The sequence below is a fragment of the Canis lupus genome, chromosome 37, assembly GCF_011100685.1.
Source record: "Canis lupus familiaris isolate Mischka breed German Shepherd chromosome 37, alternate assembly UU_Cfam_GSD_1.0, whole genome shotgun sequence".
Lineage (NCBI taxonomy): Eukaryota > Metazoa > Chordata > Mammalia > Carnivora > Canidae > Canis > Canis lupus.
In genome coordinates this window covers 11,943,790-11,971,640 of record NC_049258.1, presented here as the reverse complement: position 1 = coordinate 11,971,640, position 27,851 = coordinate 11,943,790, and the positions used below count along the sequence as shown (strand labels likewise).

At 37.7% G+C, this 27,851-nt stretch overlaps 1 protein-coding gene across 8 annotated transcripts in view; it reads right to left on the bottom strand.

The window, feature by feature from the left end:
- Positions 1-27,851, bottom strand: part of CYP20A1 (cytochrome P450 family 20 subfamily A member 1) — a 57,756-nt gene that overhangs the window by 29,505 nt on the left and 400 nt on the right. For 2 of the 8 annotated variants that reach the window (XM_038585485.1, XM_038585487.1), the window contains exons 2-5: positions 25,702-25,751; positions 24,559-24,725; positions 22,479-22,621; positions 2,313-2,480 (exon numbers count right to left, since the gene is read on the bottom strand). In XM_038585485.1, coding sequence (XP_038441413.1) covers positions 2,313-2,480; positions 22,479-22,621; positions 24,559-24,725; positions 25,702-25,751 — 528 coding nt within the window. Of the gene's footprint in view, positions 1-2,312; positions 2,481-16,732; positions 16,853-22,478; positions 22,622-24,558; positions 24,726-25,701; positions 25,752-26,976; positions 27,061-27,108; positions 27,245-27,714; positions 27,814-27,851 lie in introns of those variants that run through there. The other 6 variants (XM_038585490.1, XM_038585488.1, XM_038585489.1 and 3 more) reach the window with 6 other exon arrangements.

The window sequence follows — 27,851 nt, the reverse complement described above, 5'->3', positions numbered from 1 at the left end:
ACAATTGATGGCATCTCTCAACTGTTGTCAACCAAACAGCAGTCATGATGCAGTTGTCATTGCCCCTGCATGTATTAATTGGTTATTATTCCTGGTGGCATGATAGAACAACAGCGACACTGTGGTGCTGTGGATATTAAAAGATCATTTGAAGAAAGAATTTAAGTCATGTTTATGGTCTGAAAACTTTCCTTTGACAACTTCTAGTACTGTTAAAAGAATACCACATTCCAAAAAATACATAGTTTGAATTTACTCAAATCCAAATTGAGACACTGCACAAAATAACTGCCCTGTATTTGTTAAATGTCAAGGTCAGAAAACAAAGAGAAACTGAGGAACTGTTCCACATTAAAGAGGTCTGACTACTGAAAATAAATTTGAATATGGGCTATGGATAACAGTATTGTATAAATGTTTAATTTCCCAAGTTTGAAAACTATGTTGTCACTATGTAAGAGAATACTCTGTTTTTAGGAAATACAGACTGAAGTATTTGGAGGGAAAGAAAGCAAAATGTCCACTTTTCTCTCAAATGGTTCAGGTAAGAGTGGGAGCAATGAAAAGACAGATAAAGTAGATAATGAATGACAAAAGCAAACACGGTAAAATGTGAACTGATGAATCTAGGTAAAAGATATATGGGACTTCCTTACACTAGTTGCAACTTTTTCTCTAAGTTTGAAATTCTTTCTATTTTGAAGTTCTAAGGAAAGAATGAAAAAAGGAAGAGAAAGAAAATACCAGCATAAAAATATATAGAACAGGTCATCTTGGAAATAATAGTGGATGCCTCTTTTAAAAAATGCTATCTTGGGATGCCTAGGTGGCTCAGCGGTTAAGCGTCTGCCTTTGGCTCAGGTCGTGATCCTGAAGACTCAGGATCGAGTCCCACATCAGGCTCCCTACATGGAGTCTGCTTCTCCCTCTGCCTATGTCTTTGACTCTCTCTCTCTGTGTCTCTCATGAATAAATAAATAAAATCTAAAAAAATAAAAAATGCTATCTTGTCAACATGAAAAAATCAGGTAATAACTGAGTCAAAAATCGATTCTTCATTAAAATATGAAGGCATTTTAGGAATTCCTTAACCAATTTATTTTGCCTGGGTACAGATTAGTTTACTCTAGGAAGTGGAAGTTAGAGTGATTTTTCCACCTTTATTTTTACACTCCTGAATATGTTAACAAGAAATGTATATTTGTTAATCATCAGAGATATGCAGTTAAAACATTTTATTGGGAAAAAGTATATTAAACAATAACAGGGTGTAAAGCCATAATTCGTAGTGATTTTAATTTTAAACACACTATCCTGATAATTTAACCAAAATGTTTTTTATAGATTTGAATAAGGAATAATCTTTCAGAGACCCAAAATACAGCAAAATGACTTGCATTTGTATGATTTGAATCAATTAAATTAATATTAGGATTAAATAAATTAATACAGAGATTGATAAAAATATAGAATAAAGGGATCCCTGGGTGGCGCAGTGGTTTGGCGCCTGCCTTTGGCCCAGGGCGCGATCCTGGAGACCCAGGATCGAATCCCACGTCGGGCTCCCGGTGCATGGAGCCTGCTTCTCCCTCTGCCTATGTCTCTGCCTCTCTCTCTCTCTCTATGTGTGACTATCATAAAATAAATAAAAATTAAAAAAAAATCTTTAAAAATATAGAATAAAATAAATTCCATATGCAAATTTAGAAAAAAAAGTAAATCAGTTTTAGACTGAATTAGCTTTTCTTTAAGTCACATTCATTTCATTAGCATTCTAATGTTCCACTGGCTTTAATTTCTTTCTATATGGGACATAGTCTAGTTCTATTAAAGTTTTTCTCTTTATTCTAGAATTTAGTAACATATTTGATAAGTATTAAAAGGAAATTTCTATAGTCATCTACTTTTTAAATTTCAAAAATTGCTTAAAAAAGGTAATTCTTGGGGCACCTGGGTGGCTCAGTCAGTTAAGCATCCGCCTTCAGCTCAGGTCATGATCCTGAGACCCTAGGTTCAAGCCCACATCAGGCTCCCTGCTCAGCGGAGAGCCTGCTTCTCCCTCTGCCTCTGCCTGCTGTTGCCCAGTGCTTATGCCTTCTCAATCTCTGTGTCAAATAAATAAATAAAATCTTTTAAAAAAATAATTCTTACATTTTTTAGAAAGACAATTATCTTTGCTTGCATTGCCATTTTAGCTCAAAACAAGGAAATTCTACACTACAGGACCTTAAACCTTCTTGAGAGGTGAAGTCTGTATCATTAAACTATCCAATTTGATGAAAGAATAATTTTACATTTGTCCCAAGACTTACTGTGCCATGATTCTTCTGGAAGTGAATGACCTCCTGGTCATCTTCAAATGTACTACCCATTACCATCTGTGTAACAGACTTCATAGCAAAACCAAGCATGTGTTGGCAGAGGGGTACATGCTGGGACTCTGGGTAAGAGAGCCATTTATCTAATAATTCTTCTGAAAGCTGAAAGGGAACAGAAAACCACAATGATTTATTAATTTCTCTTGATAAATCTTAGAAAAATTCAGCAAGTAGATTAATTTCACAGTTCAACTCTGTAATCAAAGTAAACATTCAGGTGTTTACTTGATTTGTCAGGCTAACAATGGCTCTACCTACAATTATACCCTCAGTGGTTCAGGTTCAGATTCTGTCAAAGGGTTTTGATTTGCAAAACAAAACAGAACCACCATCATAATAATACAAACAGAAAATATAAATGAAAAGTTCAAGAGTTGAAAAAAACCTCAAACCTAATAGAAATTAAGAGACTAAAATCGTAGTTTCTAAAAATACTCTAAAATTTTAAAAAAAGGTTCATCACATTCAATAAACATAAATATGTAAAACCTTACACATGCTTCAGTGACAGAAACTTCTCAGTCTCTTTGCCATTCTTTCATTCAATAAATATTTATTAAATCCCATGTGGAATAAAAACAGTGGGTAGTAAAGAGACTTTGGAGTCAGAAAAAACTTTTCCTTCTAGCTCTGTCACTCAGAAACAAGGTGACTGCGAGCAATTTGCTTGACTCTTCTATGGTTCAGGTCTCCCAACAGGTAAATGCATATGACAAATCCTGTCTTGTGTGGCTGCTGTGATAGGGATAACTACACCCATGTCACATAATGGAAGAAAGGTTTTGTGGGGTAATATACTTAAATTTAAGTTCCTCTGCCATATCAAATCCATGAAAGTTTTGTCACAATGTAAAGGATTAAAATTAAGTATTGTGAGAAAGAGAATAAATGTTCAAAATGAAAAGAATCTCACTACATGGGTTTTATAGCAACATAAAGTGATGTATCTGAAATACATTTTTTTTTTGAGAAAGAGAAGGGAAGCTTTAATGATTCCATAGTATCAAGATTAATGAGTTGAACCAGTTAATATATTTTTAAAAATATTTATTTATTTATTTATTTTATTTTATTTTTATTCATTCATTCATTCATGACAGGCAGAGAGAGGCAGAGGGACAAGCAGGCTCCCTTCAGGAAGCCAGATGCGGAACTAGATTCTAGGATCCTGAGATCACGACCTGAGCCAAAGGCAGATGCTTAACCACGGACCCACCTAGGTGCTCCCAGTTAATATACTTTAAAAGAATTCTTTGAGGGGATCCCTGGGTGGCTCAGAGGTTTAGCTCCTGGCTTTGGCCCAGGGTGTGACCCTGGAGACCTAGGATCGAGTCCCACATCAGACTACCTGCATGGAGCCTGCTTCTCTCTCTGGCTGTGTCTCTGCCTCTCTCTCTCCCTGTCTATCATGAATAAATATATAAAATCTTTTTAAAAAAATAAAAGAACTCTTTGAGATGGGTGAAGTGTGAAGAAAATAGGAAGATAATGATTAAAACAGAATATTACTACATAATTTAAAAATTACTTTCATGTTATGAACAAAATAATTCCAATACCTTAAAAATTTATATTCTATAGTAACTACTCAAGTTCACATAACTTCATACTAAAAGGTGAAAAAAGATGTTGGAAACAAACCATTAAATTGAGGCTATTTCTAGGCAAACTTAGAAAAGCCAATGTAAGTTTGACTTACAGATAATCACAGACATTCCAAATATGAAAGGTAAATATTGGGGGTAAAAATGCTTTCTGGTAGAAAAAATAAAACACATTAATAGATACATAATGAACCCATAAGATTTCCTTTGTCTTTTTTTTTTTTTTAAAGATTTTATTTATTTATTCATGATAGTCACACAGAGAGAGACAGAGAGGCAGAGACACAGGCAGAGGGAGAAGCAGGCTCCATGCACCGGGAACCCGACGTGGGATTCGATCCCGGGTCTCCAGGATCACGCCCCGGGCCAAAGGCAGGCGCCAAACCGCTGCGCCACCCAGGGACCCGATTTCCTTTGTCTAAACAAAGTTCTTTTGCTTTATCTCAAAACAACTCTAGGAAAATATGGAACTTGCAACCATCTCAGATTCATGCACAGAACTGGGAAAAATCCCACTGAGTGTTAAGTGTTCACCCACTCAGATACTGAAGTACCAAACCTTACCTTCTTCATCAACTCAGTCTACTCCAGAATATCTTTTTTTTTTAATTTTTATTTATTTATTCCTGAGAAAGAGAGAGAGGCAGAGACATAGGCAGAAAGAGAAACAGGCTCCAGGTAGGGAGCCCAATGTGGGACTCAATCCCAGCACTCCGGGATCACCCACTGAGCCAAAGGCAGATGCTCAACCACCGAGCCACCCAGGCGTCCCTACTCCAGAATATCTACTCCTTTTTAAGGAACTTGTCAGGCCAAACACTACGTGACAAAACCACACTCTTATACAATCTTAGTATTGAGCCATTGTTTGAATTTATCCCAAGTATCACATATCAATGCCGAGCCTTTACCTTGAAGATCACATTTAAAGGAAAATTTACAAAAAAAAAAAAAAAAAAAGGAAAATTTACTTTGGTATAAAGTGTGCATTCCATTGATTTATTTGTTCACTTAATTTTCGAAATGCTCACCATTAAGTACATGTCTTTTTTTCCACTAATTTGAAATGCCACTCATTATACACGGATTCCCATATGAACTTGGCACTTTTTCTGGACACTGTCTATTTTGTCAACTCCACATATGCCACTATCACAACTTTGAAAATTTATTGGTATGTTTGTTTCCTATTACCATTCTCTTTCTTCCAAATTTTAATTTAAATTTAAATTCTAGTTAACATATATAGTGTAATATTGGCTTCAGGAGTAGAATTTAGTGATTTATCACTTACATATAATGCTTATCATAACAAGTACTCTCAATACCCATCATTCATTTAGCCCATCCCCCACCCTCCTCCCTCCATCAACCCTGTCTGTTCTTTATAGTTAAGAGTCTCTTGAAGTGCCTGAGTGGTTCCCCTGGTTAAGTGACTTGATTTCGGCTCAGGTCAAGACCTCAGGGCTGTGAGATGGAGTCTCAAGTCAGGCTCCATGCTCAGGGGGATGTCTGCTTCTCTTTCTTTCCTTCTCTTGCTGCCCCTCCACTCCACCATTCAATAAATAAATGAATTTTTTTTTTTAAAAAGGTCCCTTATGGTTTGCCTCCCCCTTCTTCTCTTTTCTCCTCTTCCCACATGTTCACTTGTTTTCTTCCCTAAATTCCACACAAGTGAAATCATATGGTATTTCTTTCTCTGATTTATTTCACTTAGCATAATACACTACTTCAGCTTTACCTATGTTGCTGTAAATGGCAAGATTTCATTTTTGATGGCTGAGTAATATTACATTATATATACATATATACCACCTCTTTATCCATTTATCAGTCAATGGGCATTTTGCTCTCTCCATAGTTTGACTATAGTTGATATTGCTGCTATAAGCATCAGGATGTATATATTTGAATCTTTATTTTTGTATCCTTTGGGTAAATACCTAGTAGTGCAATCACTGGATCATGGGGTAGTTCTATTTTTAACTTTTTGAGGAACCACCATACTCTTTTCCAGAATGGTTGCACCAGGTTGCATTCCTACAAACAGGGTAAGAGGGTTTCCCTTTCTCCACATCCTCACCAACATGTTTTTTACTGTGTTGCTAATTTTAGCCATTCTGTCAGGTGTGAGGTGGTATCTCATTGTGGTTTTGATTTGTATTTCCTGATGATGAAGGGTGTTTAACATTTTTTCATGTGTCTGTTAGCCATCTGGATGTCTTCTTTGGAAAAATGTCTATTTTATGTCTTCTGCCCATTTCTTGATTGGATTATTTGGTTTTTGGGTGTTGAGTTTGAGTTCTTCACAGATTTGGGATATTAACCCATTATCAGATGTCATTTGCATATCTTCTCCGTTCTGTAGGCAGCCTTTGTTTTGTTGATTGTTTCCTTTGCTATGAAGAAGCTTTTTATCCTGAAGTCCCAATAATTCATTTCTGCTTTTGTTTCCCTTGTCTCCAGCAATGTGTCTTGTAGAAGTTGCTACAGCCAAGGTTAAAGAGGTTGCTGCCTGTATTATCCTCTAGGATTGTGATGGATTCCTGTCTCACATTTAGGTCTCTCATCAATTTTTTTTTTAATTTTTGATTTTTTTTATTGTTTTTCCTCTCATCCATTTTGAATTTATTTTTATGCATGGTGTAAGAAAAGTGGTCTGGTTTCATTCTTCTGCATGTCGCTGTCCAGTTTTTCCAACACTGTTGAAGAGACACTTTTTCACACTGGCTATTCTTTCCTGCTTTGTGGAAGATTAGTTGACCATATACTTATGGGTCCATTTCTGGGTTTTCTATTGTTTCATTGATGTATGTGCCTGTTTTTGTGCCATTATCAGACTGTCTTGATGATTACAGCTTTTGAATACAGCTTGAACTCTGGAATTGCGATGTCTCCCATTTTGCTTCTTTTTCAAGATTGCTTTGGCTATTGCAGGTCTTTGTGGTTCCATAAAACTTTAGGATTCTTTGTTCTAGCTCTGCGAAAAATATTGGTGGTATTTTGAGAAGTATTGCATTGAATGTGTAGATTGCTTTGGGTAGTATAAACATTTTAACAATGTTTATTCTAATCCATGAGCATGAAATTTTTTCCCCATTTCTTTGTGTCCTCTTCCATTTCTTTCATAAGTGTTCTATAGTTTTGAGTACAGATCTTTTACCTCTTTAGTTAGGTTTATTCCTAGGTATCTTATTGTTTTTGGTGCAATTGTAAATGGGACTGATTATTTTTCTGCTGCTTCATTTTTGGTATATAGAAATGCAACAGATTTCTGTACATTGATTTTATATCCTGTGATTTTGCTGAATTCATATATTAGTTCTAGCATTTTCTGGTGGAGTCTTTCAGGTTTTTTACACAGAGTATAATGTCATCTGCAAATGGCGAAAGTCTGACTTCTTCCCCACTGATTTAAGTACGTTTTATTTCTTTTTGTTGTCTGGTTGCTGAGGCTAAGACTTCCAATACTATGTTGAATAGTAATGGTAAGAGTGAAGATCCCCGTCTAGTTCCTAATTGTAAAGGAAAAGTTCTCAGTTTTTCTCCACTGAGGACATTTGCTGTGGGACTTTCATATATGGCTTTTATGATGTTGAGATATGTTCCATCTTTGTTGAGGGTTTTTATCAATAGATGCTGTATTTTGTCAAATTTTTCTGCATTCGACTGGGGGGATCATATCCTTTCTTTCATTAATGTGGTATATCCCATTGATTGATTTGCAAATATTGAGCCACTCTAGCAGCCTAGGAATAAACCTTACTTGATCATGGTGAATAATTCTTCTGAATTTCTATTGGATTTGATTTGCTAGGATCTTGAGAATTTTTGCATCCATGTTCATCAGGGATACTAGCCTGCAATTCCTTTTACAGGAGTCTTTGTCTGGCTTTAGAATCAAAGTAATGCTAGGCGCCTAGGATGAGTTTGGAAGTTTTCTTTCCATTTTTATTTTTTGGAAGAGTTTGAGAAAAATGGGTTTTAACTCTTCTTTAAATGTCTGATAGGGCACCTGAGTGACTCAGTCAGTTAAGCATCTGCCTTAAGCTCAGGTCATGATCCCAAGGTCCTGGGATTGAGTCCTGCATTGGGCTCCCTGCTCAGCAGGGAGTCTGGTTCTCCCTCTGCTCTTCCCCCCTGCTTATCTCTCTCTCTCTCTCTCTCTCTCTCTCTCTCTCAAACAATAAAATGTTCAACAACAACAAAAAAGTTTGGTAGAATCCCTCTGGGAAGCCATCTGGCCCTGGACTTTTGTTTGTTGGGAGATTTTTTATTATTGATTCAATTTCTCTGCTGGTTACAAGTCTGGTTTATATATTTGGGTGCTCCCAAGTTGGGAGCATACATATTTACAATTGTTAGATATTCCTGATGGATAGACTCCTTTATTGTGATATAGTGCCCTTCTTCATCTCTTGTTAGTCTTTGGTTTAAAATCTACCTTGTCTGACATAAGGGTGGCTACTCCAGCTTTCTCTCAGCATCTGTTAGCATGATAGATGGTTCTCTATCTTCTCACTTTCGATCTGCAGATGTCTTTAGGTCTAAAATGAGTCTCTTGTAGACAGCATATAGATGGGTCTTGTGTTTTTAATAAATTCTGATACCCTATGTCTTTTGATTGGAGCATTTAGTCCTTTTACATTCAGAGTGATTGCTGAAAGATAAGAATTTAGTGCCATTATGTTACCTGTAGAGTTGGTGTTTCTGGTGATGTTCTCAGTTCCTTTCTAGTCTTTGTTGTTTTTGGTCTCCCCCTCCTCCCACTCAAAGATCCTCTTTAATATTTCTTGCAGAGCTGGTTTAGTGATCACTAACTCCTTTAGTTTTTGTTTGTCTGGAAAACTCTTTCTCCTTCTCTTCTGAATGACAGCCTTGCTGGATAAAGTATTCTTGGCTGCATATTTTTCCCATTCAGCATGTTGAATATACCATGCCACTTTCACTGGCCTGCCAAGTTTCTGTGGACAGATCTGCTGTGTACCTGATCTGTCTTCCCTTTGAGGTTAAGGACTTATTTTTCCTTGCTGCTTTCAAGATTCTTTCTTTTGTGTACTTTATGAATTTGATTATGTTTTGTCTTGATGATGACTGGCTTTTGTTGAATTTAATGGGAGTTCTCTGTGCTTCGTGGGATTTCAACGTCTGTTTCCTTCCCCAGATTAGGGAAGTTTTCAAATAAACCTTGCTCAAATAAACCTTCTGCTTCTTTTTCTTTCTCTTCTCCTGGGACTCTATGATACAAATGTTATTATGCTTTAAAGAGTTACTGAGTTCCTTAAGTCTACATTTGTGATCCAATACCTTTCATTCCCTCTTTTTTCAACTTTGTTATTTTCCATAATTTTATCTTTTATATCACTGATTCATTCAGTGATATATTTTTGTCACTCCAAAAAGCTTTCTTGTGCTCCTTTGCAGTCAGTTCTCTTCTCTCACTCTAGTGCACTGCAACCACTTATCTTTTGTGTCTAACATAATGCTTTTAAGATTCCTCCATGTTGGGATCCCTGGGTGGCGCAGCGGTTTAGCGACTGCCTTTGGCCCAGGGCGCGATCCTGGAGACCCGGGATCGAATCCCACGTCAGGCTCCTGGTGCATGGAGCCTGCTTCTCCCTCATAGAGAGGCCTATGTCTCTGCCTCTCTCTCATTCTCTGTGTGACTATCATAAGTAAATAAAAAAAAAAGATTCCTCCATGTTTTTACATGTATCAATAGTTTGGTCTTTATGTTTGAGTATAGTTCTATTGTATGGATATATGTGCATTCCTTATTGTTCATCCTTGTGGTCATTGCATTAAGTCGGTTTTGCATCTTGGTTATAGCATTTTTTATTTTGGCCTAACTAGTTTTTAGGGTTTTTTTAGTCTCTGCAGTAAAGGATTCTCTAATGAGAATCTCTCTAATGCTTTTCTCAAGCCCAGCTAGAATCCTTAGGATTGTCATTTTAAATTCTGGTTCAGACATCCTATTTGTATCTGTAGTGATAAATCCTGGCCATGAATTGTTCCTGTTCTTTCTTTGAGGTGAATTCCTATGTCTTGTCATTTTTGTCTAGGTCACTGTTTTTGTGTGTGTGATAGTAAGGGAAGCCTGTTGTACTCCTGCTCCTGAGAGTCATGCCTATATTAGGAAGAGGTCCAAGGGGTGCCTGGGTGGCTCGTAGGTTAAGCATTCAACTCTTTTTTATTTTATTTTTTTTTAAGATTTTATTTATTTATTCATAGAGACAGAGAGAGAGAGAGAGGCAGAGACACAGGCAGAGGGAGAAGCAGGCATCATACAGAGAGCCTGATGTGGGACTCGATCCAGGGTCTCCAGGATCACACCCTGGGCTGCAGGCAGCGCTAAACCGCTGTGCCACTGGGGCTGCCCCAGCATTCAACTTTTGATTTCAGCTCAAGTCATGATCTTGGGGTTGAGATTGAGCCTTGTGCTGGGCTCCGCACTCAGCAGGGAGTCTGCTTGAGATTCCCCCTCTCCTTCTGCCCCTCCCCCTGCTCTAAAATAAATGAATAAATCTTTTTTAAAAAATGTCAAAAAAAAAAAAAAAAGCTAGGTCCTATTTCCCTTAAGAGCTTAAGCTTTGGAGCACCCTATGATCAGCAGACTTAGTACATGTAAGAGGTTTCTTTTTTTTTTTATTTTTTATTTTTTTTATTTATTTATGATAGTCACACACACACAGAGAGAGAGAGAGAGAGGCAGAGACACAGGCAGAGGGAGAAGCAGGCTCCATGCACCGGGAGCCTGACATGGGACTCGATCCCGGGTCTCCAGGATCGTGCCCTGGGCCAAAGGCAGGCGCCAAACCGCTGCGCCACCCAGGGATCCCCCATGTAAGAGGTTTCTGTTGGGTCTTGCAGGAGTGGGGCCTGCGGTGCTGATTCTCAAGCTGTCTTGCCCTAGTAGAGACCCAGGGCATAGCCAGGGAGAATGCTTGGTGCAGAAGCTCCGACCTCCACTAGGTGGTGGTGTTTTGCCTCCTGAAGTTGGTCAGTGCTGATAGCAGGGTGGAAAATGGCACTGTCAGGCTCTCTCCTCCCTTGAGCAAGCAGCTCACACCCGCCACTCTTCAGGAAGCCAGAAGAGGAAACAATCACCTCTCTTGTGTCCCCAGCTCTGACAGAGCCCTTGCCTTCACCATGCCTGTCTTGAAGCTGTCCACCAGCCAGGTGGCATAGCACTCCTATGTTTTATCTCAGGTGGGCAGCTGGGTTTCAAAACTCCAAATTTTGGAGATCCTCACCTATCTTCTGGGGTAGGATCTCACTGTGCCGTGGTTAGTGCAGGCTTGTTCCAGAAATCAGTTGCACAAGCACACAGTGGTTCAGAGTTTATGGTAAAGTGCAGCTAAAAACCAGCACCAAGGTTTGCTGCCCTCAGCTGCTGTCTTTATTCCTATGTTTGGGAAGAGGGCAGCTCAATGGTGACTGTCAGATTTTTTTGTCCCCAGAGAGGCTATGTCACTACTCCCAAATGTATTCCAAGCAGGGAACTGCTTCTCCCTGTGCAACCCAGAGGATCCTCAGACCATACTGCCCACTCCTGGCTTTCCACCCTCCTTCCCCACCAGAGGACTGCTAAGCCCACCAGGCGTGACCCTGGAATGGCATAGATTTTTGAACTTCAGACCCTGAGCTTCACTGTTCATAAAACTTGTGGTATTCAGCCCCTCTCTTTCCCAGTCAATGGTTTTGGGGAAAGAGTTTCTCTTGTGCAAGTCCCTGCATGAGCTTTCATTCTTTCATTCTTTTCATTCTTTTTCTTTCTTTCCTTTCTCTCCTGTTCCTCTCTGTAATCAGGGGTCTGTCCCCTGTAATATCTACAGCTCTTCTCTCCCCCAAATCAGCTCCCCAAAGCTCCTACCCTCCATGATATGGTGTTTTTTTCTACCTCTAGTCATTCAGTTTTGCTGTCTCAGTACTCAGATCAATTTCTTTTTTTAAAAAAATATTTTATTTATTTATTAATGAGAGAGACACAGAGAGAGAGAGAGGCAGAGACACAGGCAGAGGCAGACGGAGAAGCAGGCTCCATGCAGGGAGCCTGACATGGGACTCGATCCCGGGTCTCCAGGATCAGGCCCTGGGCTGAAGGCAGCACTAAACCGCTGAGCCACCCGGGCTGTCCTCAGATCAATTTCTATTTGATATTTATCTAGTTATGTTCAAGGGACAAGCAAACCTAGGGTCCCCTTATTTCTCTGCCATCTTTACCCCTCCTGCTATTCTCTTTCAAAATGTTCCAGAAGAGAGACTGACTTTCAGAATTGTTAAGTGATGGCCTCGGTGATATTGCTCTCCCTCTAAAATAATGCAAACCAACCAAACACGTTATAGCATGTTGGCAGTTAACCAAAACCCAGTCCCCACTGAGAAGTATCTATTCAAAAAGAAACTGAACCTCAGTAAACCAGTGGAATCTGTGATGTTTTAACCCCAGGTTATTTCCAGCTCTCCCCAGCTTAGTAGTAGCATGGTGACCAAAAGCCAACAGCATTGCAGACACTACAGAGACCTGACATCTTTGGAGTGTTATTAAAAGCATCATCACCACTGGTCACCAAAATGGTCACTGAAAATGGAGTAGAGAATCCCAAGACTCTTTCTTCCCAAAGCAAGTAATGAGCTGGCTAAAATTGTCAGAATCAGCTTCCAAAAAAACTCTATAACACAGTAAAAAAAACTTACAACAGCCAGGGGAAAGCCTGGTGAATAAAGAAGCTGCTACTTTAAAAAAAAAAAAAAAAAGCAGGTGTTACTTTGTGGTAAGCACTGTGGCATTTTAAACAACTTGCCTACCATGCCCAAACCCCAGATAGGCAGCAGCTGTGAGAAAAACAGTCCATATTCCTGGCGCAGAGTACTTAGGAAGAAATAAAGACATTATTCTCCAAGAACTGTAGTTCTGAGTCTCACTCTGCCTGGCAGTTCCTATTAAGAACTGGTGCAAAGGCCTTCCTTTGTTTTGCACAACCCAACATTCCCAGAGCACATATTTCTGCATATACCAGGGAATTAAGAAAGCCACACATACCAAGAAACAGGACACATGTTTGGAGAGGGCCTGAGGAGACCGAATTTTCACATGTGACAGGTCTTCTGACTCCACACAAGAAGGAAGTAAAAGCTAAGGTAGATTTATAAAAGGCCCAGGTAAGTGTTAAAGGAAGGCCTCTTTAAAAAATAAATAATAAAATAAAATAAAATAAAATAAAATAAAATAAAATAAAATAAAATAAAATATTAAATAAAATAATAAATAAATAAATAAATAAATAAATAAATAAATAAATAAATAAATAAAATAAAATAAAATAAAATAAAATAAAATAAAAATAAAGGAAGGCCTAAGGGCAAAGCCAATCTACAAATACTGGACGAGTATTTTCTTCTTTTTGCTTTTCTTTTTTTTCTTTTGTCAAGTGTTTAAGGTAAAGTTGTCAAAACACCAGCTGACCATAAAGCTAATAGAACAGATGCTACAGACTATCACTGACAGGTGAGTAGTTCACTGTTTTTTTTGAGCTGTACAGTAATACAGGTCAATGGAAAAGAAAATCAAATAATATGAATGAAAATATAGAAATCAATTTAAATCACCCTCAATTCAACCCAGATGGCGATAACTACTTATGGCATTTTTATATATAGCTTTTCGTTAGTTTTTCTGTATGTATGTATATACATCTACATGTATGCATACATGTATGTATATAGATATATTTTGGAAAATGTGATAATGCTATATGAACTGTTTTGTATGCTGGTTTTTTCACTTACCATTATGTTATGGGTTAAAATTGTATCCCCAAAAAAGATCTTACAGTCCTTAACTCCCAGTACCTATGAATGTGACCTTTTTGGGCAATGAGGGCTTTACAGATGATCAAGTTAAGATGAACCGATTGGGGTGGGCCTTAACCCAATACAACAATATGAACACCAAAGGCTGCCAGCAAACCAAAAGAAACCAGGGAAGAGGAATGGAACAGATTCTCCCTCACAGCCCTCAGAAGGAACCAACTCTGCTGACACCCTGATCTTGGATTTCTAGCTTCCAGAACTGTGAGACAATAAATTTATGTTGTTTAAGCCACCAAGTTTGTGATATTTTGTTTTGCCAGCCCTAGCAGACTAATAAACCATCTTAAAATCATTACCCTATATTAATAAATAAATGTCTGCCATCTTTTTAATGTCTTTATTCTAATCCATTGTATGGATTCACTATCATTTAAATAATCCTCTACTATTGGACATTTAAGTATTTTCCAATTTCTAATACTTAACAATGCTTCAGTAGTCATCTTTGTACATGGAAGTACATCTATTTCCAACTGGCTTCCCTTAGATATGAAATTGCTAAGTAAGGTAGTAGTCATTTTTTTAAGCTTTTGATACATACTGCCATGCTGCCCTACAGAAAGCACTTCTCAATTTATACGCTTATCAGCAATATCAAAGTGCCCATTTCCCACACCTTTGATAGCACTGGGTATTGTCATTTTAAAAAACCTCTGTCAGCCTGACATGTAAAAAATATCTCAACATTGCTTTAACTGGCTTATTCTGTTAATAATTAGTAGGGTTTAGACAAGGTTCAAAAACTTAAAGACCACTTACATATTTTCTTCAATGAATTGCATGTTCACTTCTTTAGCCATTCTTCTTTTGGAGCTAATATTTCTTAATAGTGTACAAAAGCTTTTGTACAGCTGGGTTTTAAATGAAATCCAGGGTGTATCTTTCCTCAGTTTTGAGTGACAGGTAGTCAAACAGTTTTCTGGTGAGCCTTCTTATGTGAGACATTACACATTACAGAAAAAAAAAAAGCCATAGGTGGCATTTCTAAACACCAAATTTGGGACCCAAATGGTATCCTCAAACCTATTAGAACAATATGTTACTTATCAGAGATTTGAATTGTGACTATCTCCCCACAGTATCAGATCACTGCTGATTATACAACTAATAGATTAAGTGCAGGTAAAGTCTTTTTTTCTTTCTCTTCCCCCCATTTTTTTGGCTATAAAATTTTGTTACCAATACTGTCACACTTATATCACATAAATGCATAGTGATTTGCTCCTGGCTTCATCTACTTGTTTTACACAGTCCTCTATAAAACAATGCAAATATTATAAAAGACTCATGCAGGATTTTTCTCTAGGAACATATATCTCTGCTAACGCATCATGTGAATCTCTTTTAGTTTATGAATATTGATCAGTTTATAGTAGGTGAAAATCCTAACTGTTGATGAGCTTCATCTGATATGTATTATGTATTACATATGGACTTATAGTCTAACTCTGATAAATCCTTTCATTCCTAATGGACTCTTTTTTTGGACTATCCCAATTTTTTCCTGTGACAGATGTGCATTTACATGAAAGTGGCTGAGTAACAGGAATGTGTCTATGCCAGATTATTCTTTCACCAGCTATTATTCGATACATAAGCCACATATCTATTCTATACAAATTGTAAAGACACGAAAAATGTATCCTATTAATCTTACGATGTGTCACGAATAAGGATACAATATGATTCAGACTTCTCCAGAATGTTCATATTAAAATACCAAGCCTATTTTAACTAACATAATATCAATTATATTACAGAAAAATAAGGCTTGAGATACAAGTGCATCTGGAGGGAGACTTAAATTCAACAGATAAGATTTTAGAATGTATGTCAGGTGTTCAGAAAGAATACAGATTTTCTTTTTGAAAAAAGATCTTTGGGGATCCCTGGTGGCTCAGCAGTTTAGCGCCTGCCTTCGGCCCAGGGCATAATCCTGGAGTCCCAGGATCGAGTCCCTCATCAGGCTCCCTGCATGGAGCCTGCTTCTCCCTCTGCCTGTGTCTCTGCCTCTCTCTCCCTCTCTCTGTATATCTTGTGAATAAGTAAATAAAAAATCTTTAAAATATATATATATCCTTACTCTATCCTCTTGTCTTTTTGTAAATAGAACGTTGAAATAAAGAAGTTGTTTCACTAAAGTAAAAAAAAAAAATCTTTAGGTAATTATTGTGTATTAGAATTTCAGAGAAGCTAGGATGCCTGGGTAGCTCAGCAGTTGAGTGTCTGCCTTCAGCTCAGGGCATGACCCCAGGGTCCCAGGATCGAGTCCCACGTCAAGCTCCCTGCATGGAGCCTGCTTCTCCCTCTGCCTGTGTCTCTGCCTCTCTCTCTATGTCTCTCATGAATAAATAAATAAAATCTTAAAAAAAAAAACACTTTCAGAGAAGCAAATTATTTTCAATTCCACCTTATAGTAGCGTGTGTATACTATTATGACCACAAGCTTAAAAAAAATTTTTTTAAAAGAAAGGAAGAAAAACCCAGTCAGGCAAAACTACATCCCAGGGTAGCAGAATCAAGCTAGAGAAGCAATGTGCCAGACCGACTGGGATGATATCCTGGTCCTACTATTTACTAGCTATATGACCCTGAACTAGTTTATTTAACCAGTCTGTGTTTCTTCACCTATAAAAAGGGGTAAATAATAATACCTACTCATAAAATTGTTATGAGGCTTAAATGAGTTCATGCAAGATATTAAACCAACTAACTCAATAATTTTCACTATTAACTATTCCTAAGCTGTCAATTAAGAGGATTCTGGACAATAGTCCTAAATTCTAAAATCCAGAAATACTTATTAAATCAGAATTTTCCCCAAAAGTAACAGGAGGATATGGGTTTTAGCATAGAGAAGACAGAAGTTGCACTCACAGAATTATAGCGGAGGTTATAAACAGCCTTGGAGCAGAGACGGTCAGGACAGGAAGGAGCCAGAAGTCAGAGGATGAGGTTTGAGAGGATAAGAGAAGAATCAGAACACAGAACTCAGATCTGAACAAAAAAAAACAAAAAAAGGCAAAAGTTTATTATGTCAATATGAAGTGTACAATTTATTTTGGAGTGGTAACTCTGGTAACAGCATTATTCTCTCAAGGAAAACTCTAGGTAGGAAGGAAGTTGCTCTGACAGAAGCACTATTAAATCACATTCTTCCTGATAAAACATTTAGCTGGTATTTCTAATTCCTAAGCTAAGTAACTGGCTTGGCCTATGAGGTTGACAACATAAACCTGAAACACATTTCTCACATTTGGACCCAGTCTATGAACCAAAACTTAAAAATAAAAAAATAAAAATAAAATAAAATAAAATAAAAACTTAAAAATATGATGGCAAGGACAGCCCGGGTGGGGCAGCGGTTTAGCACCACCTCAGTCCAGGGCGTGATCCTGGAGACCCGGGATTGAGTCCCACGTCAGTCCCAAGCAATCCCATGGAGCCTCCTTCTCCCTCTGCCTGTATCTCTGCCTCTTTCTCTCTCTCTCTCTGTCTCTCATGAATAAATAAATAAAATCTTTAAAAATAATAATAAGATAAACTAATCCAGAGAGAAGATAAGAGAGGTAAGTAAGGGCAGAAGTAAAGTAAGATTGAGTCTAATTTGAAAACTGTTAAAATTTGGTGATAAGGACACGGATAGTCATACTATTCTATAGCTGTTCCTTTAAATTCTCATGATTTTAAAAATTATTTACTTTATACAATACAAGAATAAATGGGATGTGTTTGTGCTCTGGGGAGTGAATGTGGATTTAAACTATATAGAACAGAAAAGACTTCTATGTAACCCTCCAAAGGAGACAGATATAATAGGCCCATCAACTATAAAAATCCTGCATGAGGGGCATCTGGCTGTCAGTAGAGCACGTGACTCTTGATCTTGGGGTAGTGAGTTCAAGCCCCATGTTGGGCTTACAGCTTACTTATAAAAAAAAGAAAGAAAAAAGAAAAACAACTCACATGAAAGAAGGAATGCATTAAGCAAGTTGGAAACATAAAAAAGGAAGTATTTCAGAGAACCAAGGAAATCATATGCAAGGAGAAATGTTAACAGAAGATTGGGGGAGGAGGATGATCAGCAAACAAATGGTAGGATAATCTACTTCTCTAGCCAAAAAAAAAAAAAAGAGAGAGAGAGAGATTTCTTGAGTAGTTATTGTGTACTAAGACCTGCTGTTCGGTATTTTACATCACTGTCTCACATAATCCCCACAGCAAATTTGTAATGTAGATGTTATTAAGATGAGGAAATGAAATGAAACTTCCCAATCAATCATGTAGATAATAAATGGCAGAAGCAAGATTCAAAGCTTCTTGCTCAAGTTTAATCTTCACACTATAAAATAATGCTACTTCTAAGGAGCTACATTAAACATACAACATAATAAATAACTTCATTTGAAACACTCAGATTAGGAAAAGTAGACGGAAAACACAATCACAGAAGGGAGAGAGATAAAAAAAAATCAATTTAATTTTGTCATGTAAGTATTTTCAGATTGTTACTGTAGTTAAGAGAAGGTGCATAGGAAAGGTATGTAACCAAACTGGGGACTAAAGCAAGAGTTAGCCAGGCAAGATGAGAAAAATGTTTCCTGAGAGAAAAGAACTACACTCATATCTACTGAGGGTCTGTTCTACATCAAGAGCCAAGTATACAGACAAAATTAAAACAAACCTTCCATTCATGGAGCATACAGTTTAGGACACAGACACTCAAAGAATGACACAAAATGTAATTAACAGATTGAAAAGTGGTGTGAAGGATAATTACAGACTGTTATGACTGCAACTAAAAGGGGACCTACCTAGGGACAGTGGACCAATCAGAGACAGCTTCCCTGGGGAAGTGACATTCAAACTAAGATGAAACATGAACATGCATTTACTAGGTTTATGGTGGTTAGAGATGACAATCCAAGCAATGGGAACAGCATAGACAGAGGCCTTGAGAGGGGAGAGAACAGAGTTGAGAACTAAAAGAAAGCCAGTGTGGCTACAGTCCAGGCACAAATGAGAATGGGAAACAAGACTGGAAAAGTAGGCAAGCTAAATCACAAATGGTCTTTAAGTCTACATTAAATATTCTGGAGTTTGTCCCAAGAGCAAAAGGAATCCAGTGGAGATTTTTTTTTTTAAGATTTTATTTATTTATTCATAGAGACACAGAGAGAGAGATAGAGAAAGAGAGAGAGGGGAAGAGGCAGAGGGAGAAGCAGGCTCCATGCAGGGAGCCCGACGTGGGACTCGATCCTGGGTCCCCAGGATCAAACCCCGGGCTGCAGGCAGCACTAAACTGCTGTGCCACCGGGGCTGCCCTCCAGTAGAGATTTTTGATCAAGGGAGTAATAAAATAAGAACTGCATTTTGAAAATATCTATTCTCAGGGTTCTGAACCTCAAGTCCACAGATACCAAAGAGTTGATGCCTAGAATGAAGGAGTTCATGAACTTGTGTACTTGTGAGGGAGAAAAATCTTTTATTTTTTACTAATTTCTAATTCAAATTTAGCCTTTTTTTTTTTTTTTTTGAAATTTAGCCTTTTAATTGTGAATATCGGTACTTGACTCTGTCATCAATATAAATTTCAAATATGTTCCTATCATCTTATACTTATTGTAAAACTCTCAAAATAATGGTTTTGTCCCTCATAACATCGTTACTCTAAAGTTATGGAAATTTTGTACCCTGCAATCCAGCAATCGCACTATAGGTGTCTACCCAAAGAAACAAAAGTACAATTCAAAGGGATACATGCAAAAAAAAAAAAAAAAAAAAAACAAAAACAAAGGGATACATGCGTTCCTGATGTTTATAGTAACATTATCTACCATAGCCAAATTATGGAAACAGCCCAAGGGTCCACTAATTGATGAGTGGATAAAGAAGATGTGGTGTATACATATATACACTAAATCTTGCCACTTGCAACAACGTGGATGGAATTAGAGAGTATTATGCTAAGCAAAATAAGTCAGTCAGAGAAAGACAAATACTATGATTTCAGTCATACGTGGAACTTAAGACACAAAACAAATGAATAAAGGGAGGAAAAAAGGCAAGCCAAGAAACAAACTCTAAACTATAGAAACAAACTGGTAGTTACAAAAGGGAGGTGGGCAGGTAATGGGTAAATAAGTGATGGGGATTAAGGAGCATACTTGTTGTGATAAGAATTGGGTGATGTAAGGAACTGTTGAATCAGTATAAGGCACACCTGAAACCAATATAACACTGTATGTTAACTAATTGGAATTTATTTATTTATTTACTTATTTATTCATTTACTTATTTATTTATGAACTAACTGGAATTTAAAGAAAAACTTAAAAAAATTAGTAGAATCCATTAAATGTGAAAAAATTTTATTAAATAAAATTATGGAAGTTTTGGAAGCATTGCTGGATCTTGTTATTTAATGCATTAATGATGATGTGCATATATTAAATACCACAAGTTTTTCTTTTTCTTTTTTTTTTTTTTTTTAAAGATTCTACTTATTTATTCATTAGAGACACGGGGGGGTGGGGGGCAGAGGCACAGGCAGAGGGAGAAGCAGGCTCCACCCAGGATCCAGATGCGGGACTGGATCCTGGGACTCCAGGACCACACCCTGAGCCAAAGGCAGGCACCAAACCACTAAGCCACCCAGGGATCCCCAAGTTTTTCTAAATAATATTTTTATAACCATATTATTTTCCTTTGTAGTTACACATTTTAAAATGATATTCTTGGGGGATCCCTAGGTGGCGCAGCGGTTTGGCGCCTGCCTTTGGCCCAGGGCTGATCCTGGAGACCCGGGATCAAATCCCACATCGGGCTCCCGGCATGGAGCCTGCTTCTCCCTCTGCCTGTGTCTCTGCCTCTCTCTCTCTCTGTGACTATTATAAATAATAAATAAAAATTTAAAAAAAAAAAAATGATATTCTTGGAAGGAGTCCATACTACAGTAGAAAAGACTAAAATGATAGGAAGGATTTTAATATGCTAAACATGGTTTTCACTGAATAATGGATAGCATTATCCTAAATATTAGCACTTTCCTAAATATTTCCCTATTTTGTAAAATGACTATCAGAAAAAAATTAGCATAATTTTAGTTATTTTTGGAAAAATTTTAATGACATGAGAAATGTTTGGTTTTTTTTAAAATTTATTTATTTATTTTTAGATACAGCATGAGCAGGGGGAGGGGCAGAGGGAGAAGAAGAGAGGAGAATCTCAAGCAGACACCCCACTGAGTATAGAGCCCAATGCAGGGCTCAATCCTAGGACCCTGAGATCGTGACCTGAGTAGAAATCAAGAGTTGGCGACTTAACCAACTGAGCCACCCAGGTGCCCCTTAAAGTGAAAAAGTATATAAAATTGAACATACAGTATGATCTCATCCACATATAAATCTACAGTGAAATTATGGGTGATTTCTTTAGTTAGATTTTTCATGTTTTCTACAGCAACCATATATTAATTTTATAAATTCCATTTTTTTAAAGGGCACAAATAGATGGATTAGTTTTGGACAGAAGAAGGATACTTTAAGATTTAATATGAGAAGTTAGAACAAAAGATTGAGATGGATAGAGTTTGTTGGTGAGGAACTCGATGGTCTCAGCAAAGCAGGAGGTAAGGCCATCTATAACAAGCAAAGGGGTTGGTTAGGATCAGCAATACTAGAATAAAGGTGAAGGTTTGGAACAGTCCTATTGGGACACAGAGAAATGTCAGGTAGCACACAGGGCTCAGCCAAGGATCTTTAGGGACAAAAAGAAAATAGTATGGATTAGTATTGTTTTCAAACTCTGTAACTCATTTGTGGACCTTCTTAAAAATGTCAGGTCCCTCTCCCAATATGATTCAGCTTGTCTATGCAGATGTGCCCAGTAATCTGCACTTTTTACAGGAGAAAGTGTTATAGGTGAGCCCAGATCAGGTTTTGTGACTGGTTTAGAGTCTGGCCAGAAAACAAAGGACAAAATCTATTGACATAGAAGATTTCTTTAAGCTCTCTACATTCCCATCATTCCAACTTACACAGGGAGTTTATAGGTGTTATGATTTTTGTTGATTGTTTGTTTTATTTCAAAATTTCAGGAGAATAAAATCAGCTTAAAAAGATAAGTAAGAGGGGTGCCTGGGTGGCTCAGTCAACTGAGCATCTGATTCTTGATTTTTTTTTAAAGATTTTATTTATTAATGAAAGAGAGAGAGAGAGAGTGGCAGAGACACAGGCAGAGGGAGAAGCAGGCTCCATGCAGGGAGTCTGACGTGGGACTCGATCCTGGGTCTCTAGGATCATGCCCTGGGCTGAAGGTGGTGCTAAACCGCTGAGCCACCAGGGCTGCCCCTGATTCTTGATTTTGGCTCGAGTCGTGATAGGGTTGTCAAGCCCCAAGATGGGCGCCACATTTAGTGGGGAGTCTGCTAAAACTCTCTCTCTCCCTTTCCCCTCCCTGCCATACACATACTCTCTAAAATAAATAAATAAATCTAAAAAATAAAAAAAAAGATAAAAGAAAGACAAGTAAGAAAAAAAGTACCAAAGATAAGACACATTAACAGTGAAAAAATATACTATTATCTGTATTATAGAATTCTGGGCCAAACTTATCACCTTACCTTTAGCAGAAGAGCAAAATTACTCTGCAGAGAATGAGTCACACCACTTTCATACAATTTTTTACGCATGTGGTTTTCACTCACATTCGCACCACCAGATTGATACCTTAATAATGACTTAAGCATGGTTTCAAAAGGGTCCGCTGAAACAGACAAATTAAACATTTCTGAGTCAAAGTAATCACTCAGAAAAAACACAAAACAGCAACAAAAACTCTAGCATACAAAGAGACCAGGAGGTAAGGGACTGCAGCTTAGAGCATGCCGACTTTTTTCCCAACTCCCCTCATTATCTTTCCTATATATGAACAGTTCAAGAGGCAATAAAAATTGGCAAGAATACAATATCCTGACTTGGAATTCTAATATAAATCACTAATACTTACATAAATTTTCTACCTTCATGACAACAATATCTTTGACTTTATAAAAAGCTCATTCCATGGATTTTAAAGCAAAATTGTTGTCTGTATGTAATGGTCAAGTATTACAATTAAAATTATTTAGCTAAGTCCAGAAATTTTTTTCTTTTTCATTCATTTTTAAATGTTTCTTTAATGACTCAATTGTTTTCATACAAAAAATACATTGTCATTATAAACAATTAAAACAACAGTAAAATACAGAGAAGATAAAATTCATCTAAATTTCACCACAGAGATACCATTAAATATTTTCAAGATGTTTTTTTATTGCTGTTACCTTACTTAACAGAGAGAAACAGACAAAAAATATGTCAGATTTTGCAAAGAATACAATTCTTTCTTTCAGAGCACCTTACCCAGTTCATTAGTGTGATCATTTAAATAATGGTAACTAGTTTCCCCTATTCCTTAGTATTACACTGTAAACTCCACAGAAGCAGAAGCTGTGTCTGGTTTTATTCATCTTTGTACTTCCTGACAGAGCCATCCTTCCACATTGTGGAAAATTTAGTGATTAAGAGCACAAACTTAGACCAGACTCTACCTTCAAGTTCTAGCTCCACCACTAATTAGTTATACAACCTTGGGCCAATGACTTACCCTCTTTGTACCTCAGTTTTCTCAATATCTATTTCATAAGGTTGTTCTAAGGATTAAATGAGTTAAATTTTAAATGGCTTATAGCAGTGTTGGCATAGAATAGGCTATACCAGATATTTGATAAACAAATCTCTGTTATATTAAGGCCTGAATATATTCTTTCATTCAGCCATTGAAAACATTTAAGTTTGCTTCAAATTCTCATTGCAAATAACATTAATATGTCTTTTCTCATTTATATGAATATCAATTTATGGTAAGTTCCTTATGACATCACTGCTGAGTCAAAGATCCTGTCAACTCTCTCTCCCAAGTTTGTAAAATTTTTATATAGACAGATTTCTTGTCTTGTGCTTGATGGCTCCTAGATCTCATCTTATGGTAAGAAAATGTCCACCCACCCCCAATTTATACTTACCCACATTTTCTTCTAATATTTTTATGACTTTAAATTTTAATTATTTGGAATTTATTTTGACATAAAGAGTAAGGCAGGGATGATGATTTATTTTTTCCAAATGGCTAACCAGTTTTCCAAAACCATGTATTACCTTTCCTCTTATCATAAAATGATTCCTTTTTTATGTATACTTGGCTTGTCTACTGGACTATCTCCTCTATTCCATCAATCTGCTTAATCTTATTACAGTACATATTCTTTAATCTGTTTATAGCACATTGCTCTACCCAAGCAAGTGTTCCCCTCATAAATAATCTTTTCCAGATGTTTCCTGACTGATCAAGTACCTTTACTATTCCAGATGGACACTGGAACTATTTTTTCCCAAAAACTCCTGTTGGAATTTACATTGGGATTCTATTGTATATACCTATAAATTAAAGGAAAAAATAATCATTTTACAACATTGTGCCTCAAAGGTACAATAATAGTTGTAATAATTACAAAGATCTTAGCATAATGCCTGGCACATAATAAAAAGCATTCAATAAATGTTAGCTATTCTTACAGCCATGAACAATGTATGGCTCTTCACTTATAGATGTTAATTCTTAAAAGATAAAGATCAGCTAATGAATAAAATAATTAAACTTACATGTCTTATTGGGGTTAATATGTTGCTTCAGTACTTCAACGGTGCCCAAACTAACCACAAGGCGTCTGCCAAACCAGAAAGAGACGACAGGCCCGTATCTCTCATGCAAATTAACCAGGAACTCATGCAAGCTTCCACTGTTCACAATGTCTGGAAGATTACCATCTCTGAGAAGAGAGCAACATTTGACAAGATAACTTGGAAAAATAAGAAATTTAACTTGGAAGAATGAGAAAAACAATAGCTGATTCTGAATTAACTGTGTCAACAGATGAGAGCAGAGGTGCATGAAATGCAAATTACTGCAAAATCACAAGCTTAACTTAACTTGACTTCTCATTTTCTTTGGAGTCATATTTAGACATGGATTTGTCTGATATTTTGAGAATTTATGACAGTTCAAGCCAAGTAAACTAGATATACAAGGAACATCTGACTTAGACAATGGAAAACGATCCAATTTTTGCAACATCTCATTCTGAGAAACAAATGAACATCATCAGAGGTTGATTTAAATGACCAGATCAGCATTCTTTTCTTCTTTCCTTCTATCTTATCTTCCTATTTTTTAACCACTCTCTCCGGTTAGAGAAAATGAAAACAATCTTCTTTAAGATTTGTGTGTGTTTTAACCTTTTAATTATTTTTTAAAAAGATTTTTTAAATTTATTTATTTGATATATATATGGAGAGACAGAGAGAGCACAAGCACGGAGAGCAGTAGGCAGAGGGAGAAGGAAAAGCAGGCTTCCTGCCAAGCAAGGAGCCTGACGTGGGGCTCTATCCCAGGACCCTGGGATCATGACCTGAGCCAAAGGCAGATGCTTAACTGACTGAGCCACCCAGGCACCCCTATTTATTTTTAAAAGTAATTTCTACACCCAATGTGGAGATCAAACTCACGACCCCAAGATCAAGAGTCATGTTCTGATGACTGAACCAGCCAGACACCCCAAAAGCAATTAAAGTTTTTGATTTATACAGCCCTTCTTTCTGTTCTTAACAAAGTTCAGGTTGTATGTCCAGAGATAAACTTAGAGTAAACAAAGTCATTAAATAAACTGAGTAATCTAAAAATAGATTTTTGTTTTGATACCAAAAATTAAGAGTTAATTCCACTGAATTCCCAAAACAATTACTCACTTTTCTTCAGTTGGAGTAATCCCCGGAATTCCTGCAGCTTGTCTGGAAGCCTTAAGGAGAAATTTAAAAATAGTTTTAGTATAATGATTTAGTATATAATACATAATTTAGTATTTAACATATAATCATATATCCCATAAGTCAGATATTTTGCCAAGACATCTGTAGGACCTTAAGTGATGGCTTTCCAATTTGGTTGAATCTCAAGAAATTTTTTTTTTTAAAGATTTTATTTGTTTATTCATGAGAGACACAGAGAGAGAGAGAGAGGTAGAGACACAGGCAGAGGAAGAAGCAGGCTCTTCAAGGAGAGCCCGATACAGGACTCGATCTCAGGACTCCAGGATCACACCCTGAGCTGAAGGCAGACACTCAACCGCTGAGCCACTCAGGCATCCCTCAAGAATTCTTTCTGTATTAAAATACAAAAAACTGGATTTGTTGTATTTAAAAGAATAATCTTAATAATCTTCCTGTGTCAATGACATTAACAAGTTTGAAAAAATTAACATCCATTCTACATCAACTAATACATAATTAAGTACTACTTTTTAAAAAAATTAAGTACTTTTTTTTAAATATTTTTTAATTTATTCATTCATGAGAGACACACACAGAGAGAGAGAGAGAGAGAGGCAGAGACAGGCAGAGGGAGAAGCAAGTTCTATGCAGGGAGCCCGATTGAGACTCGATCCCAGGTCTCCAGGATCATGACCTGGGCCGAAGGCGGCGCTAAGCCGCTGAGCCACCCAGGCTGCCCTTGCTCCGTAATTCTCAACACCAAAATACCATCTGTGTTATTGTTTATATTATCTTTTTCCCGTCACCAGAATATAAATTGCATGAGTCAGTAACTTTCTGCCTGGTTGCTCATTGCTGTATTCCCAGTACAGGGAACCATATTTGGCACACCTATTTGGTTGAAATAAACAGTGTTGCCTTCTCTTAACTAATCCAAGGACAGTCTCATTTAAAGATCATAAAAAATTCCAGCTCTGGAGCCATTAAACGTTTAGTTTCTCAGGAAATAAGATACTGGGGACGCCTGGGTGGCTCAGAGGTTCAGCCTCTGCCTTCCGCTCAGGGCGTGATCCTGGAGACCCGGGATCGAGTCCCACGTCGGGCTCCCTGCATGGAGCCTGCTTCTCCCTCTGCCTGTGTCTCTGCCTCTCTCTCGGTCTCTCATGAACAAACAAAATCTTAAAAAAAAAAAAAAAAAAAGATACTGGAGGCTCCGGATTGTGTAGTTGCAACATTCCAACCTAATCCGTTTACCAGCTCTGAGAAGAACTCTTAAGAAGGCGCCCGGTCACCATCAGTGATGCTTTGGCCTGTTCAGCTGCTTCACAGCTCTTTCCACAAAAACACCCGCTTGTTTCGCAGACGGGTTAAGAAACGACTGCTCACCTACCAGCTCCTTTCTTTCTCAGAATCACCCTCTGAGGCTGACAGAGGCAAGCAGAGAAAAAAAGGCTAGAAGGAGGTTCAGAGCTGAGGCAGTCGCCACGTCAAGCTCACAAGCTCGCGCACTAACGCACGGCAATGCTCGCTCCGCCGCTCCATTGGCTTCTGAGGCTCCGTGAAGAGCAAGACCCATCTGGGCCTTAAGGACTTTGGATTTCAATAACAACAGATGGAAAGTCGGATGGAAAGGCAGGAGCCGCAAAAAAAAAAAAAAAAAAAAAAAAAAAAAAAAAAAAAAGCTGGGGGAAATCCTTTGAAAGGATCAAAGCATCCTCAAATTTCCTCGCAGACATACTGGAAAATGGAATTTGGGTTTGGCGTCGTTATTGCCAAAAAGCCACCCAAAAAGTACTTCTCGGGACGCCTGGGTGACTCTGGTTTAGCGCCTGCCTTCAGCCCAGGGCGTGACCCTGGAGACCCGGGATCGGGTCCCGCGTCGGGCTCCCTGCATGGAGGCAGCTTCTCCCTCTGCCTGTGTCTCTGCCTCTCTCTCTCTCCCTGTGTCTCATGAATAAATAAATAAAATCTTAAAAAAAAAAAAAAAAGTACTTCTCGCGGAGGGTGTAGCAGAGGCGAGGCAATTCCGGGGGCGGGGAGGCAGGACCTAAGAACGCGGACAGCCGCGCGCCCCGCCACCTCGAGACGCCCGAGGGGTCTTCGAGCAGCGGGCGCCGCTCAACCCCCAG